Source organism: Eurosta solidaginis, chromosome 1 (genome assembly GCF_040869045.1).
Source record: "Eurosta solidaginis isolate ZX-2024a chromosome 1, ASM4086904v1, whole genome shotgun sequence".
NCBI lineage: Eukaryota > Metazoa > Arthropoda > Insecta > Diptera > Tephritidae > Eurosta > Eurosta solidaginis.
In genome coordinates, this window is record NC_090319.1 from 63,976,692 (window position 1) to 63,992,318 (window position 15,627).

General features: G+C 40.6%; 2 protein-coding genes across 6 annotated transcripts in view; one reads left to right on the forward strand and one right to left on the reverse strand.

Moving 5' to 3' along the window:
• Naam (Nicotinamide amidase) overlaps window positions 1-15,627 on the reverse strand; it is a 271,292-nt gene that overhangs the window by 60,103 nt on the left and 195,562 nt on the right. The gene's annotated exons all lie outside the window — the stretch shown is intronic.
• Window positions 12,788-15,064, forward strand: LOC137233723 (probable ATP-dependent RNA helicase ddx42). Its single transcript, XM_067757033.1, has one exon. The coding sequence runs from the start codon at window positions 13,984-13,986 to the stop codon at window positions 15,046-15,048; it is 1,065 nt and encodes a 354-aa protein (XP_067613134.1). The 5' UTR covers window positions 12,788-13,983; the 3' UTR covers window positions 15,049-15,064.

A 15,627-nucleotide genomic window follows, 5' to 3' on the forward strand; every position in this document is an offset into this window, starting at 1 on the left:
GCGGATTTTAATGGAATTTTAATACCTTTTTGAAATGATTCTCTCTCATCTCATCTCAAAGTTGAAGATATGCTAATTAGAAGGGTTTGAAAATTGAGACTTTTCTGTTTATCAATTATTTGTTGCGATTTCACATTTGACCATTACACAAAACCAAAGATCTCAGGGTTTGGAATTTCATGAAATTGGCCGCCTTACTTCTAACTTATCCCTTGAAGTGAGTCCCATTGATTATAGCCTATCCAAACCAAGCATAAACATCACCTGAATGTTGGATTCAAGGGGTTGATAAGCGCAACGCGAAGCTTTATAGCTTCACAGCTCCCACAGGTGAGGCTCTAGGTATTCCCAAGAAGACTCAAGGTGGTTAAACATAAACTTTCTCAAGACAGTCGACCAAGCGACTGGGTTAGTTACTACCCTGACGTGGTGAACAGTCGGACTAGTCGGGAAACTGAAGTAACGCGGTCAATTATAAAGAACTCATGACTTTTATGCTAAGCAAAATATTTTTTTTTGTGTATTTTTAAGCTCGTTCGATCTAAATGGGTTGAGTGCAAATAAAACGAGTTATTTCACCTTACGGCCCAACGTTTCGCCAACTTTCCTTGGCATCTTCAGGGGCGGATCTATATTTTTAACAATAAAACATACCAAACAACAACAGTTAATGATTTAAAATAATCTCTAGAAGAACATAGTTTCATACACCAATAAATTGAAAACATTCACTTACATTGGTATTTAAACATTGAAGCTAAAATACGAATTTAGACATTGATTGTTGTCATTAAACTAAAAAACTGATTTTTACAACTAAAAACGATACCATCTAATGTGGTACACTTGTCATACTAAAGTTAACTAAATAATATTAAAGCTCATAAGCATAATAGGTAGCTAGCCGCGATACCGTCTGTGTCCTCTTTCTTGTTCATCGTTTTATCTCTGTTTTGCAAAATCCGTAAGCTCTCTAATGTGTATCGTGTTTTTTCTTTGGCTTCCTTGTCTATAATTTTCGTGTTTGCAAAATCAATCATATGCTTGTGTGTTGTTGCGTGTTGCGAGAGAGCTGTGTTTTGTTTTTGCTTCCTAATATCAGCTTCATGTTCGGCTATTCGCGTGCCCAATGCGCGCTTAGTTGTGCCTATGTAAATTTAATTGCAATTTTCATCGTTGTTTCCTTTGCATTCTATTTTATAAACCACGTTGTTTTGACAGAACCATTACCATCTTTTAATCTAAAATTTGATTACTTTTATTTAAAATAAATCGTTTCGCTTTAATGAATGCCACTGATATCAATGCTTCTAACACAAGCTTGCAAATTTTATCCAGGCCCCCCGTCAATTTTAGCATATACAGCGCACATCTGCAAAATTTAGTTACGCTATGGTATCCACTCAGGCAAGTTTTGATTTCATAGGCGCCATTTCTGGCCGAATAGTTATTCTCTGACGTCTTAAGGTGATACGCTTAATTTCTTGTTTGCTACATAGCTCAGTAGCATGGCTTGACAAAAGACATCCATTAGGGGGTCTTCCTAGCTACACCCAGAGCATCTAGCAAAGTGAATAGTCGCAGTCCTTTCAGTTCTTGTCTCACACGAATGCTTGTGCCGGAAAAAGGGGGGGAGAAGCATGGCATGGAATGGTATTCGGCATTGGTGCTGTTCAAACTTCTGAGATTTTAGCTCTTAAAAAGGCTGTCAAAAAGGAAGGTGGCCTTTGTTGCGAGCAACAACGAGAATTTGATCAGACTGTCTGGCCATGATTGGTGCCAGTCGTTAAAACTGCCCCATTAGACGCGGCCGCAAGTCGCTCTTGGCATGAACGGCAGCATGGTGCCAAAAACGTTTTTAGGAAATTACTTCGAGCTACTCATTGGATCACAAATTTGGATGGATGAGAAATTAAGGCGCGTTACAATAAAATGCCACCCCTAGATCCTGAAAAAATCCGAGTCACTCCAGTGTATAGAACCGGCTGCCATGAAAGGTACAAAATGGCCAAAAACTCGACCTTTTCTGAATATTATCTTTGGTGGATACGACGGCGCACGCCGGCAATAAAGTGATCGGCGTACAACTTTAATGCATACCCCTCAAATCACACCCTTTGCTTTTCCGTTCTATTACCAACTGCTTTTCGTGTCATGCATTAAATACATTTTACTTCATAAAGACTATTTTTGACTATTAACTTTTGATTTTGTGCTAACACAAGCATATATCAAAAGTAAACTGCAAAATGAAAAGTCAATATAAAACGGAAAAATGGGAAAATTTTGGGAACTATATGTGGATGCGCGAGTGTTTGTGTGTGTACCTAACTAATATCCGTATTTCTACCAACGTATCTAAACTCAGCGAAGTATGACAATGACGTAAATTTTATTCGATTTGCTTGGTGCTAATTTGATTATTATTGTTGTTGCAAAATTTTACACGTGCGCGTTTTTTTTCGCTGATGTTTATATGTTTACACTTATATGTGTGAGTTTTCGTGAACATGTTCACCGTGCTTACGAACGTCACAAACTTTTCATTTAAACTTTCATCACGAAATTCATTGTTACTCTGTGTGTGATATTTTTAAAAACTTTATTTTAAGTTTGTTTTTTTTTTTTTTTTTTGGTTTCGGGTTTACAGTCCAGTAAATCAGAAAAACGCCGTTTTTTATTTTCTCGCCAACGTTTCGACCTTTTATTTTGGTCTTCTTCAGGGCCTAATGACAAAAAAATATAAAACTTAGTATATAAGGCCTTGTGTTGCAAAAAAGGGTTAATAATTATTAATTACATATACACACAAAAGTACATATATAACACAATTATTGAAATCACAGATTCTTACTCAAAATGACTGCGTTCTTCCTTGTCCAGTTGTTTTGTATAGATATTTTGTTTTCTGCATTGTGCAGAAATGGTCATATATAAAATTTTGAATTATAGGACTTTGTGATTAGTATTTTATAAATTTGAATAAAATTTAAAATAAATAAGTAATAAAATGAACACAATGTAAATTCAAACAACAAACTATATATATACGTATTTGACGTTTGTTGATATTTTGTCAGCCGGTTAGTGCTTGATGGACTATGTAGAGCAGCTGATGATTGTTGACATCGTTAGAAAATACACGTATAGATGTCGCTGATGTTTCTAGCTTCTACGCTTCTTTTATTAACGCAGTTTTTATCAGCTTTAATAAATACTAGCCTTTACCCGCGGCCCCGTCCGCAAGGAGAAAATGAAATATGTGGGCTATTCACGTTAGCCTGCTTATAAAGTTATCTGTTTAAAATTTTTTTTCTGTCTAATGCATTTTATTTTTGTAATTGAGTAAAAAAAAGAACTTTATGAGCTGATAACCTGATAGGATCCCAAAATGATAACGAAATTATCCAGAAAAAGCCACGAAATGACCCCGACGCTATCGCGGACGGATCCCGAAAACCATCCAGAAACGCCCCGGAAGTGTTTCCAAAAGTTCCCGAAGTAGTCCCAAAAAAACCCGAAATGACAACGACACGATTCTAGACTTATCCAGATAACCACACAGAAATGATGCCTGAAGGGTACCAAAATGATCCCGAAATAGTCCCGAAAAAGTTCCGAAATTACCCTGACGGGCTCCCGGACGGATCTCAGAAACCATCCAGAAAATATCCAGGAAGGGTCCCTAAATTATTCCGACTAACTCCAGAAAAAGTTCCGAAATGGCTCCGAGGTAATCCACGATGGATCGCGAAAACCATACCAGAAGTCTGAAATGACCCTGACGGGATCTCGAACGCACCCCTAAATGACCCTGACGGGATCCCGGACAGATCCCGAAATCCATCCAGAAATGATATTGGGAGGGACCCCAAATGATCCCGAAAAAGTCCCGCAATGATTCCGAGGGGATCCTGAAACTATCCGAAAGGATTCCGAAAACTATCCAGAAATGATGCCGGAAAGGTCCTCAAATTATCCCCTAATAGTCCCGAAATGACCGTGACGGGATCCCGAACGGATCCCGACAACTATTCAGAAATAATGCCGAAAGGGTCCGCAAATGATCCCGTATTAGTAGAGAAAAAGTCCCGAAATAACCACGACGGGATCCCGGACGAATCCCAAAAACCGTCCAGAAATGATGTCGAAAGGGTCCCCAAATGATCCCGTATTAGTCGAGAAAAAGTCCCGAAATGACCCCGACATACTCCAGAAAGAGATCCGAAATGGCTCCGAGGGAATCAACGACGGATCGCGAAAACCATACAGAAATGATTCCGGAAGGATCCCAAAATGATCCCGAAATAGTCCGGAAATGACCCAGATGGGATCCCGCACAGATCCAGAAATGATCCCGGAAGGGTCCAAAAACTATTCCGGAAAAGTAACAAAAAATCCCGAAATGGCTCCTACGGCATCCCGGACGGATCCAGAAATGATCTCGGAAGGGTCCCCAAATGATCCCAAAATGGTCCCGAAATGACCCTGATGGATCCGGCAAACCATCAAGAAATTATGCCGGAAGGGTCACCAAATGATCCCGAAATAAAACAGAAAAAGTCACGAAACGACCCCTAGAGGATCCCCAAATGATCCCGTATTAGCCCCGAAAAAGTCCCAAAATGACCCTGACGGGATACCGAAAGGATTCCGAAAACAATCCAGAAATTATGCCGCAAAGGTCCTCAAATGATCCCCTAATAGTCCCGAAATGACCGTGACGGGATCCCGACAACTACCCAGAAATGATGCCGAAAGGGTCCGCAAATGATCCCGTATTAGTCGAGAAAAAGCCCCGAAATGATCACGACGGGATCCCGGACGAATCCCAAAAACCATCCAGAAATGATGCCGGTAGGTATCTCAAATGATCCCGAAATAGTCCCGAAATGACCTCGTCGGCATCCCGGACGGATCCCGAAAATTAACCAGAAATGATAACGGACAGGTTTCCAAATGATCCCCTAATAGTCCCGAAATCACCCTGATGGGATCCCGAAAACCATACAGAAATAATGCCGAAAGGGTTCACAAATGATCCCGTATTAGTCGCGAAAAAGTCCCGAAAACCATCCAGAAATGATGCCGAAAGGGTTCCCAAATGATCCCGTATTAGTCGCGAAAAAGTCCCGAAATGACCCCGACGAGATCCCGGACGGATCCCGAAAACCATTCAGAAATGATGTCGGAAGAGCCCCAAAATGATCCCGAAAAAGTCCCCAAATTACCCCGAGGAGATCCTGGACGGATCCCGAAAACCATCCAGAAATGATGCCGGAAGAGCCCCCAAATGATCCCGAAAAAGTCCCCAAATGACCCCGACGAGATCCCGGACGGATCCCGAAAACCATCCAGAAATGATGCCGGAAGAGCCCCCAAATGATCCCGAAAAAGTCCCCAAATGACCCCGACGAGATCCCGGACGGATCCCGAAAACCATCCAGAAATGATGCCGGAAGATCCCCCAAATGATCCCGAAAAAGTCCCCAAATGACCCCGACGAGATCCCGAACTGACCCCGAAAACCATCCAGAAATGATGCCGAATGATCCCGTATTAGTCGCGAAAAAGCCCCGAAATGACCCCGACGGGATGCCGGACGAATCCCGAGGACCATCCAGAAATGATGCCTAAAGGGACCCAAAATAACCCTGAAAAAGTCCCGTAATGATCCCGTAAACCATCAAGAATTTATCTCTCGAAGGTACGCAAATGATCCCGAAAGTACCCTGACGGGATCCCGGACGGATCCCGAAAACCATCCAGAAATGATGCCGGAAGGGTCCCCAAATGATTGCGAAATAGTCCCGAAATGATTCCGGAATAGTCCCGAAAATGTGCCTAAATAACCCCGACGGGATCCCGGACGGATCCCGAAAACTATACAGAAATGATCCCGGAAGGGTCCCAAAATGATCCCGAAATAGTCCCGAAAAAGTCCCGAAATTACCCCGGCGTAATCCCGGACCGATCCCGAAAACCATCCAGAAATGATCCCGGAAGGGTCTCGATATGACCCTTACGGGATTACAAATACGGTGAAGCTAATTATAAAACCATGTTAATAAGGCAGCAGACGCATTGGAGCGAATAAAAAGTTACATAGAAACATACAGGTAAAGCTAATAAAAGCGTGCTAATAAAAACAATTGATGGAGGGCGGATGGCGGGAGTAGAGGAGAGGACCACTGATCGTTCCTCCAAAATTATCTAGATCTCGTTCTGTATGTACCAGATACCAAAAACTATTGATTTAGGAGAAAATTTATATTAAGTTATAACAATTTATAGATTTTACACCAGAGGGGTAGATAAAGGGGGGCAGGCGGAGGGTGTCACTGCTTACTTTGTAAGCCCTCGACTTATTTGACGCCTTGAGTCTGTGATATTGGTGAAGGCCAGTATACGTAAAGTTATAATGTGTAAAAATTATTGAAAAATAATTTCTCGAAGGGGTCGTGGGACCTCCGCCCCTCTTTCCATGTTCGAAAAAAATTTCGCAAGTAGACTACTGTCTGTGTCCCAAATTTCATCAAAATCCGTGTAGCCATTCTGGCGTGATTCAGTCGCAAAGACGAAAAAATATGATAATTAATTTATAACTGTTCCTAGGGGGCGGGGACCACGCCCCCTTTGAAAAATATATAGCTAGTAGATCCTTCTAGACTATTGGCTATATGTGTGCAAAATTTCATCCAAATCGGTCCAGCCGTTCTTGCGTTATTGAGTCACAAAGACAAACGTCTGGACAAACATCCAAACATCCAAACATCCAAACATCCAAACTTCTAAACATCCAAACATCCAAACATCTTAACATCCAAACTTTCCCATTTATAATATACTAGCCTTTACCCGCGGCCCCGTCCGCAAGGAAAATTTTAAATATATGGGCTATTCGCGTTAGCCTGCTTATTATCTGTTTAAAATTTTGCTTTCTGTCTAATGCATTTTATTTTTGTAATTGAGTAAAAAAAAGAACTAAATGAGCTGATAACCTGATAGGATCCCAAATGATCCCGAAATTATCCAGAAAAAGCTACGAAATGACCCCAACGCTATCGCGGACGGATCCCAAAAACCATCCAGAAATGCCCCGAAAGGGTCTCCAAAAGTTCCCCGAATAGTCCCAAAAAAACCCGAAATGAGAGCGACACGATTCTAGACGTATGTAGAGAACCACACAGAAATGATCCCTGAAGGTGTTCCAAAATGATCCCGAAAAGGTTCCGAAATGACCCTGATGGGCTCCCGGGCGGATCTCAAAAACCATCCAGAAAATATCCAGGAAGGGTCCCTAAATTATCTCGACTAACTCCAGAAAAAGTTCCGAAATGGCTCCGAGGGGATCCACGATGGATCGCGAAAACCATACAGAAATGATTCCGGAAGGATTCCAAAATGATCCCGAAATAGTCCGGAATTGACCCAGATGGGATCCCGCACAGATCCAGAAATGATCCCGGAAGGGTGCAAAAACTATCCCGGAAAAGTAACAAATGATCCCAAAATGGTCCCGAAATGACACCCTGATGGATCCGGCAAACCATCAAGAAATTATGCCGAAACGGTACCAAAATGATCCCGAAATAATACAGAAAAAGTCACGAAACGACTCCTAGAGGATCCCCAAATGATCCCGTATTAGCCCCGAAAAGGTCCCGAAATAACCCCGACGGGATCCCGGACAAATCCCGAAAACCATCCAGAAATGATGCCGGAAGGAATCCCAAATGATTCCGTAAAAGTCCCGCATTGATTCCGACGGGATCCCGAACGGATACCGAAAATCATCCAGAAGTGATGCCGGAAAGGTCCTCAAATGATCACCTAATAGTCCCGAAATGACCCTTAAGGGGTCATGGACGGATCCCATAAACCATCCAGAAATTATCCCGATATAGTCCCGAAGAAGTCCCGAAATGACCCTGACGGGATCTCGAACGCACCCCTAAATGACCCTGACGGGATCCCGGAATCCATCCAGAAATGATCTTGGCAAGGTCCCAAAATTATCCCGAAATAGTCTCGGAAAAGTTCAGAAATTACCCTGACGGGTTCCCGGACGAATCCTGAAAGCCATCTCTAAATGATCCCGAAAAAGTCCCGAAATGACCCTGACTGGACCCCGAAAGGTTCCCGAAAACTATCCAGAAATGATGCCGGAAATGTCCTCAAATGATCACCTAATACCAAAATGACCCTAACGGCATCCCGGACTGATCCCAAAATCCATCCAGAAATGATCTTGGGAAGGTCCCAAAATTATCCCGAAATAGTCTCGGAAAAGTTCAGAAATTACCCTACGGGTTCCCGGAAAAATCCTGAAAGCCATCTCTAAACGATCCCGAAAAATTCCCGAAATGACCCTGACTGGACCCCGAAAGGATCCCGAAAACTATCCAGAAATGATGCCGGAAATGTCCTCAAATGATCACCTAATAGTTCCGAAAAGACCCTGACGGGATCCCGAACGGATACCGACAACTATCTAGAAATGATGCCGAAAGGGCCCGCAAATGATCCCGTATTAGTCGAGAAAAAGTCCCGAAATGAACCCGACGGGATGCCGGACGAATCCCAAAAACCATCCAGAAATGATGCCGGAAGGGACACCAAATGATCCCGAAAAAGTCCCGCAATAATTCCGACGGGATCCTGAGCGGATACCGAAAACCATCCAAAAGTGATGTCGAAAAGGTCCTCAAATGATCACCTAATAGTCCCAAAATGACCCTGACGGCATCCCGGACAGATCCCGAAATTCATCCAGAAATGATCTTGGGAGGGTCCCAAAATTATCCCGAAATAGTCTGGGAAAAGTCCAGAAATTACCCTGACAGATCCCGGACGAATCCTGAAAAGCAATCTTAAATGATGCCGAAAAAGTCCCGAAATGACCCTGATGGGACCCGGAAAGGATCCCGAAAACTAACCAGAAATGATGCCGGAAAGGTCCTCAAATGATCTCCCAATAGTTCCGACAAGACCCTGACGGGATCCCGAACGGATCCCGACAACTATCCAGAAATGATACCGAAAGAGCCCGCAAATGATCCCGTATTAGTCGAGAAAAAGTCCCGAAATGACCCCGACGGGATGCCGGACGAATCCCAAAAACCATCCAGAAATGATGTCGGAAGGGACCCCAATGATCCCGAAAAAGTCCCGCAATTATTCCGACGGGAATCTGAAAGGATACCGAAAACCATCCAGAAGTGATGCCGGAAAGGTCCTCAAATGCTCACCTAATAGTCTCAAAATGACCCTGAGGGCATCCCGGACAAATCCCGAAATCCATCCAGAAATGATCTTGGGAAGGTCCCAAAATGATCCCGAAATAGTCTCGGAAAAGTCCAGAAATTACCCTGACGGGTTCCCGGACGAATCCTGAAAGCCATCCGTAAATGATCCCGAAAAAGCCCCGAAATGACCCTGACGGGATCCCGAAAGGATTCCAAAAACTATCCAGAAATGATGCCGGAAAGGTCCTCAAATGATCCCCTAATAGTTCCGAAATGACCGTGACGGGATCCCGAACGGATCCCGACAACTATCCAGAAATTATGCCGAATGGGTCCGCAAATGATCCCGTATTAGTCGAGAAAAAGTCCCGAAATGACCCCGACGGGATCCCGGACGAATCCCAAAAACCATCCAGAAATGATGCCGGTAGGTATCCCAAATGATCCCGAAATAATCCCGAAATGACCTCGTCGGCATCCCGGACGGATACCGAAACTTATCCAGAAATGATGCCGGAAAGGTCCACAAATGATCCCCTAATAGTCCCGAAATTACCCTGATGGGATCCCGGACGGATCCCGAAAACCATCCAGAAATAATGCCGGAAGAGCCCCCAAATGATCCCGAAAAAGTCCCCAAATGACCCCGACGATATCCCGGACGGATCCCGAAAACCATCCAGAAATGATGCCGGAAGAGCCCCCAAATGATCCCAAAAAAGTCCCCAAATGACCCCGACGAGATCCCGCACCGATCCCGAAAACCATCCAGAAATGATGCCGGAAGAGCCCCAAATGATCCCGAAAAAGTCCCCAAATGACCCCGACATACTCCAGAAAAGGTTCCGAAATGGCTCCGAGGGAATCAACGACGGATCGCGAAAACCATACAGAAATGATTCCGGAAGGATCCCAAAATGATCCCGAAATAGTCCGGAAATGAGCCAGATGGGATCCCGCACAGATCCAGAAATGATCTCGGAAGGGTCCGAAAACTATCCCGGAAAAGTAACAAAAAATCCCGAAATGGCTCCTACGGCATCCCGGACGGATCCAGAAATGATCTCGGAAGGGTCCCCAAATGATCCCAAAATGGTCCCGAAATGACCCTGATGGATACGGCAAACCATCAAGAAATTATGCCGGAAGGGTCCCCAAATGATCCCGAAATAAAACAGAAAAAGTCACGAAACGACCCCTAGAGGATCCCCAAATGATCCCGTATTAGCCCCAAAAAAGTTCCAAAATGGCCCTGACGGGATCCCGAAAGGATTCCGAAAACAATACAGAAATGATGCCGGAAAGGTCCTCAAATGATCCCCTAATAGTCCCGAAATGACCGTGACGGGATCCCGACAACTATCCAGAAATGATGCCGAAAGGGTCCGCAAATGATCCCGTATTAGTCGAAAAAAAGTCCCGAAAGGACCACGACGGGATCCCGGACGAATCCCAAAAACCATCCAGAAATGATGCCGGTAGGTATCCCAAATGATCCCGAAATAGTCCCGAATGACCTCGTCGGCATCCCGGACGGATCCCGAAAATTATCCAGAAATGATGCCGGAAAGGTTCCCAAATGATCCCCTAATAGTCCCGAAATTACCCTAATGGGATCCCGGACGGATCCCGAAAACCATCCAGAAATGATGCCGAAAGGGTTCCCAAATGATCCCGTATTAGTCGCGAAAAAGTCCCGAAATGACCCCGACGGGATCCCGGACGGATCCCGAAAACCATCCAGAAATGATGCCGAAAGGGTTCCCAAATGATCCCGTATTAGTCGCGAAAAAGTCCCGAAATGACCCCGACGGGATCCCGGACGGATCCCGAAAACCATCCAGAAATGATGCCGGATGAGCCCCCAAATGATCCCGAAAAAGTCCCCAAATGACCACGACGAGATCCCGGACGGATCCCGAAAACCATCCAGAAATGATGCCGGAAGAGCCCCCAAATGATCCCGAAAAAGTCCCCAAATGACCCCGACGATATCCCGGACGGATCCCGAAAACCATCCAGAAATGATGCCGGAAGATCCCTCAAATGATCCCGAAAAAGTCCCCATATGACCCCGACGAGATCCCGCACGGATCCCGAAAACCATCCAGAAATGATGCCGGAAGGGTCCCCAAATGATCGCGAAATAGTTCCGAAATGATTCCGGAATAGTCCCGAAAATGTTCCAAAATAACCCCGACGGGATCCCGGACGGATCCCGTAAACTATACAGAAATGATCCCGGAAGGGTCCCAAAATGATCCCGAAATAGTCCCGAAAAAGTCCCGAAATTACCCCGGCGTAATCCCGGACCGATCCCGAAAACCATCCAGAAATGATCCCGGAAGGGTCTCGATATGACCCTTACGGGATTACAAATAAGGTGAAGCTAATTATAAAACCATGTTAATAAGGCAGCAGGCGCATTGGAGCGAATAAAAAGTTAGATAGAAACATACAGGTAAAGCTAATAAAAGCGTGCTAATAAAAACAATTGATGGAGGGCGGATGGCGGGAGTAGAGGAGAGGACCACTGATCGTTCCTCCAAAATTGTCTAGATCTCGTTCTGTATGTACCAGATACCAAAAACTATTGATTTAGGAGAAAATTTAGATTGAGTTATAACAATTTATGGATTTTACACCAGAGGGGATATAAAGGGGGGCGGGCGGAGGGTGTCACTGCTTACTTTGTAAGCCCTCGACTTATTTGACCCCTTGAGTCTGTGATATTGGTGAAGGCCAGTATACGTAAAGTTATAATGTGTAAAAATTATGAAAAATAATTTCTCGAAGGGTCGTGGGACCCCCACCCCTCTTTCCATGTTCGAAAAAAATTTCGCTAGTAGACTACTGTCTGTGTCCCAAATTTCATCAAAATCCGTGTAGCCATTTTTGCGTGATTCAGTCGCAAAAACGAAAAAATATAATAATTAAATTATAACTGTTCCTAGGGGGCGGGGACCACGCCCCTTTTGAAAAATATATAGCTAGTAGATCCTTCTAGACTATTGGCTATATGTGTGCAAAATTTCATCCAAATCGGTCCAGCCGTTCTTGCGTTATTGAGTCACAAAGACAAACGTCTGGACAAACATCCAAACATCCAAACATCCAAACATCCAAACATCTAAACATCCAAACATCTTAACATCCAAACTTTCCCATTTATAATATATATTAGATAGTTACATTATAATCTTACGTACGCTTATACTTACTTATATTTACTTATACATACTTACTAACTTTAATCTTACTCTTAATTTAAGCTTAGTCCTACTCTCATATTTATTTTACTTATTAAGCTTACTTCTATTTGAAACTACTCTCTTTCATTACACCCACTATTTACATACGTACTCACATTTAACATCAACACGTACATACATACCTATGTAACACAGAACATACATTCATAACTACATTACTTCCTTTACTTTCTCTTTCTCAATAATTGTATTTTCTAATTCCGTTTAAGGTTTATGTATGTTACACATTTTTGTATAATGAGCAGTTAATAAAAGTTCTTTGACACATAAAGACATTAGCATCATTTTCTGGCGCAGTCTTACACGAACCTAACACGCACTGCAAAATAAAAATAAAAAAAAAAAAAAAAAATTTTTTGAGTAAAGCAAAATTGTTCGAAAAGGACATATGTTTTAAACGCAAATTTTATTGTGATTGACACTCAAATTTTAAATATCCGAAATCTTAATTACGTTTTTTGACTTAAGAAAAATGAGCAAAACTGTTCGAAAAGAACATTTGTTTTAAACATAAATTTTATTGTGATTAGCGTGAAGTTCTACACAAAAAAATATAAATAACTAAGTTTTTGAGTCACGAAAAAGCAGCAAAATCGTTCGAAAAGGATATTTGTTTGACTTTAATACAAAATTTATTGTGATTTATGTGAAATTGTGCAGAAAAGACGTTTTAAAACACTCCAAAATAAAAATAAAAAATACAAGAAAACAAGAAATGTGAAAGAAAAAATGTCTTTTCTAAAAACTGTAGAAAGAAAAAACGGTAATTTGGAGTTCACCTTGGAGAGGGAACAACAACTTTATTACAAGCATATTTTTTATTAGTTAATTTGTGCTATACAAAAACAGCATAAAAAAAAAGAGAAAGAACGAAAAATTTGCATTCTCAGAAACTGTAAAAAGAAAAAAGTGATTTGGAGGTCACCTTCGAGAGAACTATAAATTGATTTCATGCAATTTGTTTTTATTTGTGCTACTCGAAGAGAGCATGCAACAAAAAAATATTAAAAATAACCAAATACGAGAAATGAACTAACTGAAAAATCAAAATTAAATATTAAAAACAACAAAACAAGCATAAAGAACTCAATATCCGTGTGCATATATGAACATATGTACATCAGCAATTAAATATAACAACAATTACAAAACAAGAGAACATCAATCAATAACTTGGGCACATTTTGAGTAGAAAAAAAAAAACGGGGAGCAAATAGCAACAACAATCATTTTCTCATCAAGTAGGTAAAGTCATCTTTGATCGAACTCGTCAATTGCAACAAATACAAATAAAGTATAATAACTTAAGAAGAAATAATATTGAGTCAAAAGGTATTTTTCCACTCATATGTACAAATGTATATATTTATTTATATATGTACTTAATTAACATTAAAGAGAGCAAATTCATATTTTGATCATTTTTGTAGAAATTCATTTAGTGTAAATTCATTATATTCAATATGAAGAACTTAGATGTCAATATTAAATTTAAACTTATTTCGACAAACATAAATAGCATTCCTCCTTATGATGGAAATAGAGACGCATTGTCAAATTTCGTACATCGAATAGACTCCATGGTTCAAATTTTAAATAGTTTCACCGCTGACGAATATAAAATTTTATTAATTGGCCAAATTAAAGATAAAATTATTGGGAGTGCTAGAAGATCAATTTTAATCAACGGGAATCCAGACACTTGGCCAGAAATAAGAAAAGTTCTTATCGATAATCATGGCGAAAAAAATTCCGTTGATGAATTAATCGATAAAATACGAGTTTGTAGATGTGATTCTACAATTGAAGCTTTTTATAATTTACTCAATACATTATTATGTCGATTAAATAACGCATCACAATTTAGTGGAAATAGTTCATTGAGTATAAATAGTGAAAGCAATGCCAGAATTGCCTTGAATTCATTTAAATTTGGTTTACCGGAACCTGTAAAAAGCATTATTGTGAGTAGGGATCCAAAAACGTTAAAAGATGCATATGATATTATAAAATCAAATGGTTATTTGAAATATACAAACAAACGAACAAATTTTTTTAACAGTACTCAGTTTAACAAAAATAATAATAACTTTGAACATAATGTTAGTAACATGAGTTCTTATGCTACTCAACAGCATAGACAACATAACAGAGAAAACAATCTGAATAATTATGTTAATCAACAGAATAGGCAGCAGTTCAGTAATAACGATAGAGTAAACGATATTAGCAGTAATGTTAGCCAACAACATAGACCACAGTACAGCAACAGTAATATTAATAATTCTGGGCGATACAATAACCATAACAGTATGAATTCTTTTGTTCAGCCAAGTTTTAATAGCAACAACAGCAACCAAACAAATAGAACGAATCGTAGCTCACGTAATTTTTATAATCAATATAATAACAACAATAATGAAGGACTGTATAATAATAGAAATCCGCCTGCGGAGCCTATAGAAATAGGAGTCAATGAAAATGAACAAAATTTTCAATTAGACGGTCTAAGAAATTACCCTATATAACAATAAACACTAACGTAAGAAAACTTAAGTTTATAATAGATACTGGTGCAGAATTCAGTATAATAAATCCACATATATGCAATCCCAAATGGAAAATAAAATCACGTCCAATCACCTCAAAAGTAATTAATAGAGATGTTACAACGGACATTCAATATAGCTTTCCATTGTTTAAAGAATTTAATAAGCCAAATTTTTACGTAAATTTTTTAGAATTTGAATTCCACAGGTATTTTGATGGTCTGATAGGAAATAATATATTGCTAAGCTTGAGTTGTAAAATAGACTACGAACATAGAGTTTTAATAACAAAAGATGCAAGAATACCGATTTATTTTAGCGAAGAAGAAGAATTGGCAGTAGAAGATTATCTGAATATTGAAACTTTGAAAATATTGACCAATGAAGAAGAATTTATGGAAGACTCGTTACCTAAAATGTTTCCTTCACATTTAAATTCAAAAGACGAAGAAATTTTAAAAACAGTTTTAAGTAAATTTAAAGATATTTTTTATAAAGATGGCGAAAATTTACCTTTTAGTAGTGAAATTCGTCATCGAATCATAACAAAATCTGACA

Bases quoted from the DNA above. Each gene is read 5' to 3' on its own strand.
- LOC137233723 (XM_067757033.1), top strand. From the start codon at position 13,984: ATGAAGAACTTAGATGTCAATATTAAATTTAAACTTATTTCGACAAAC.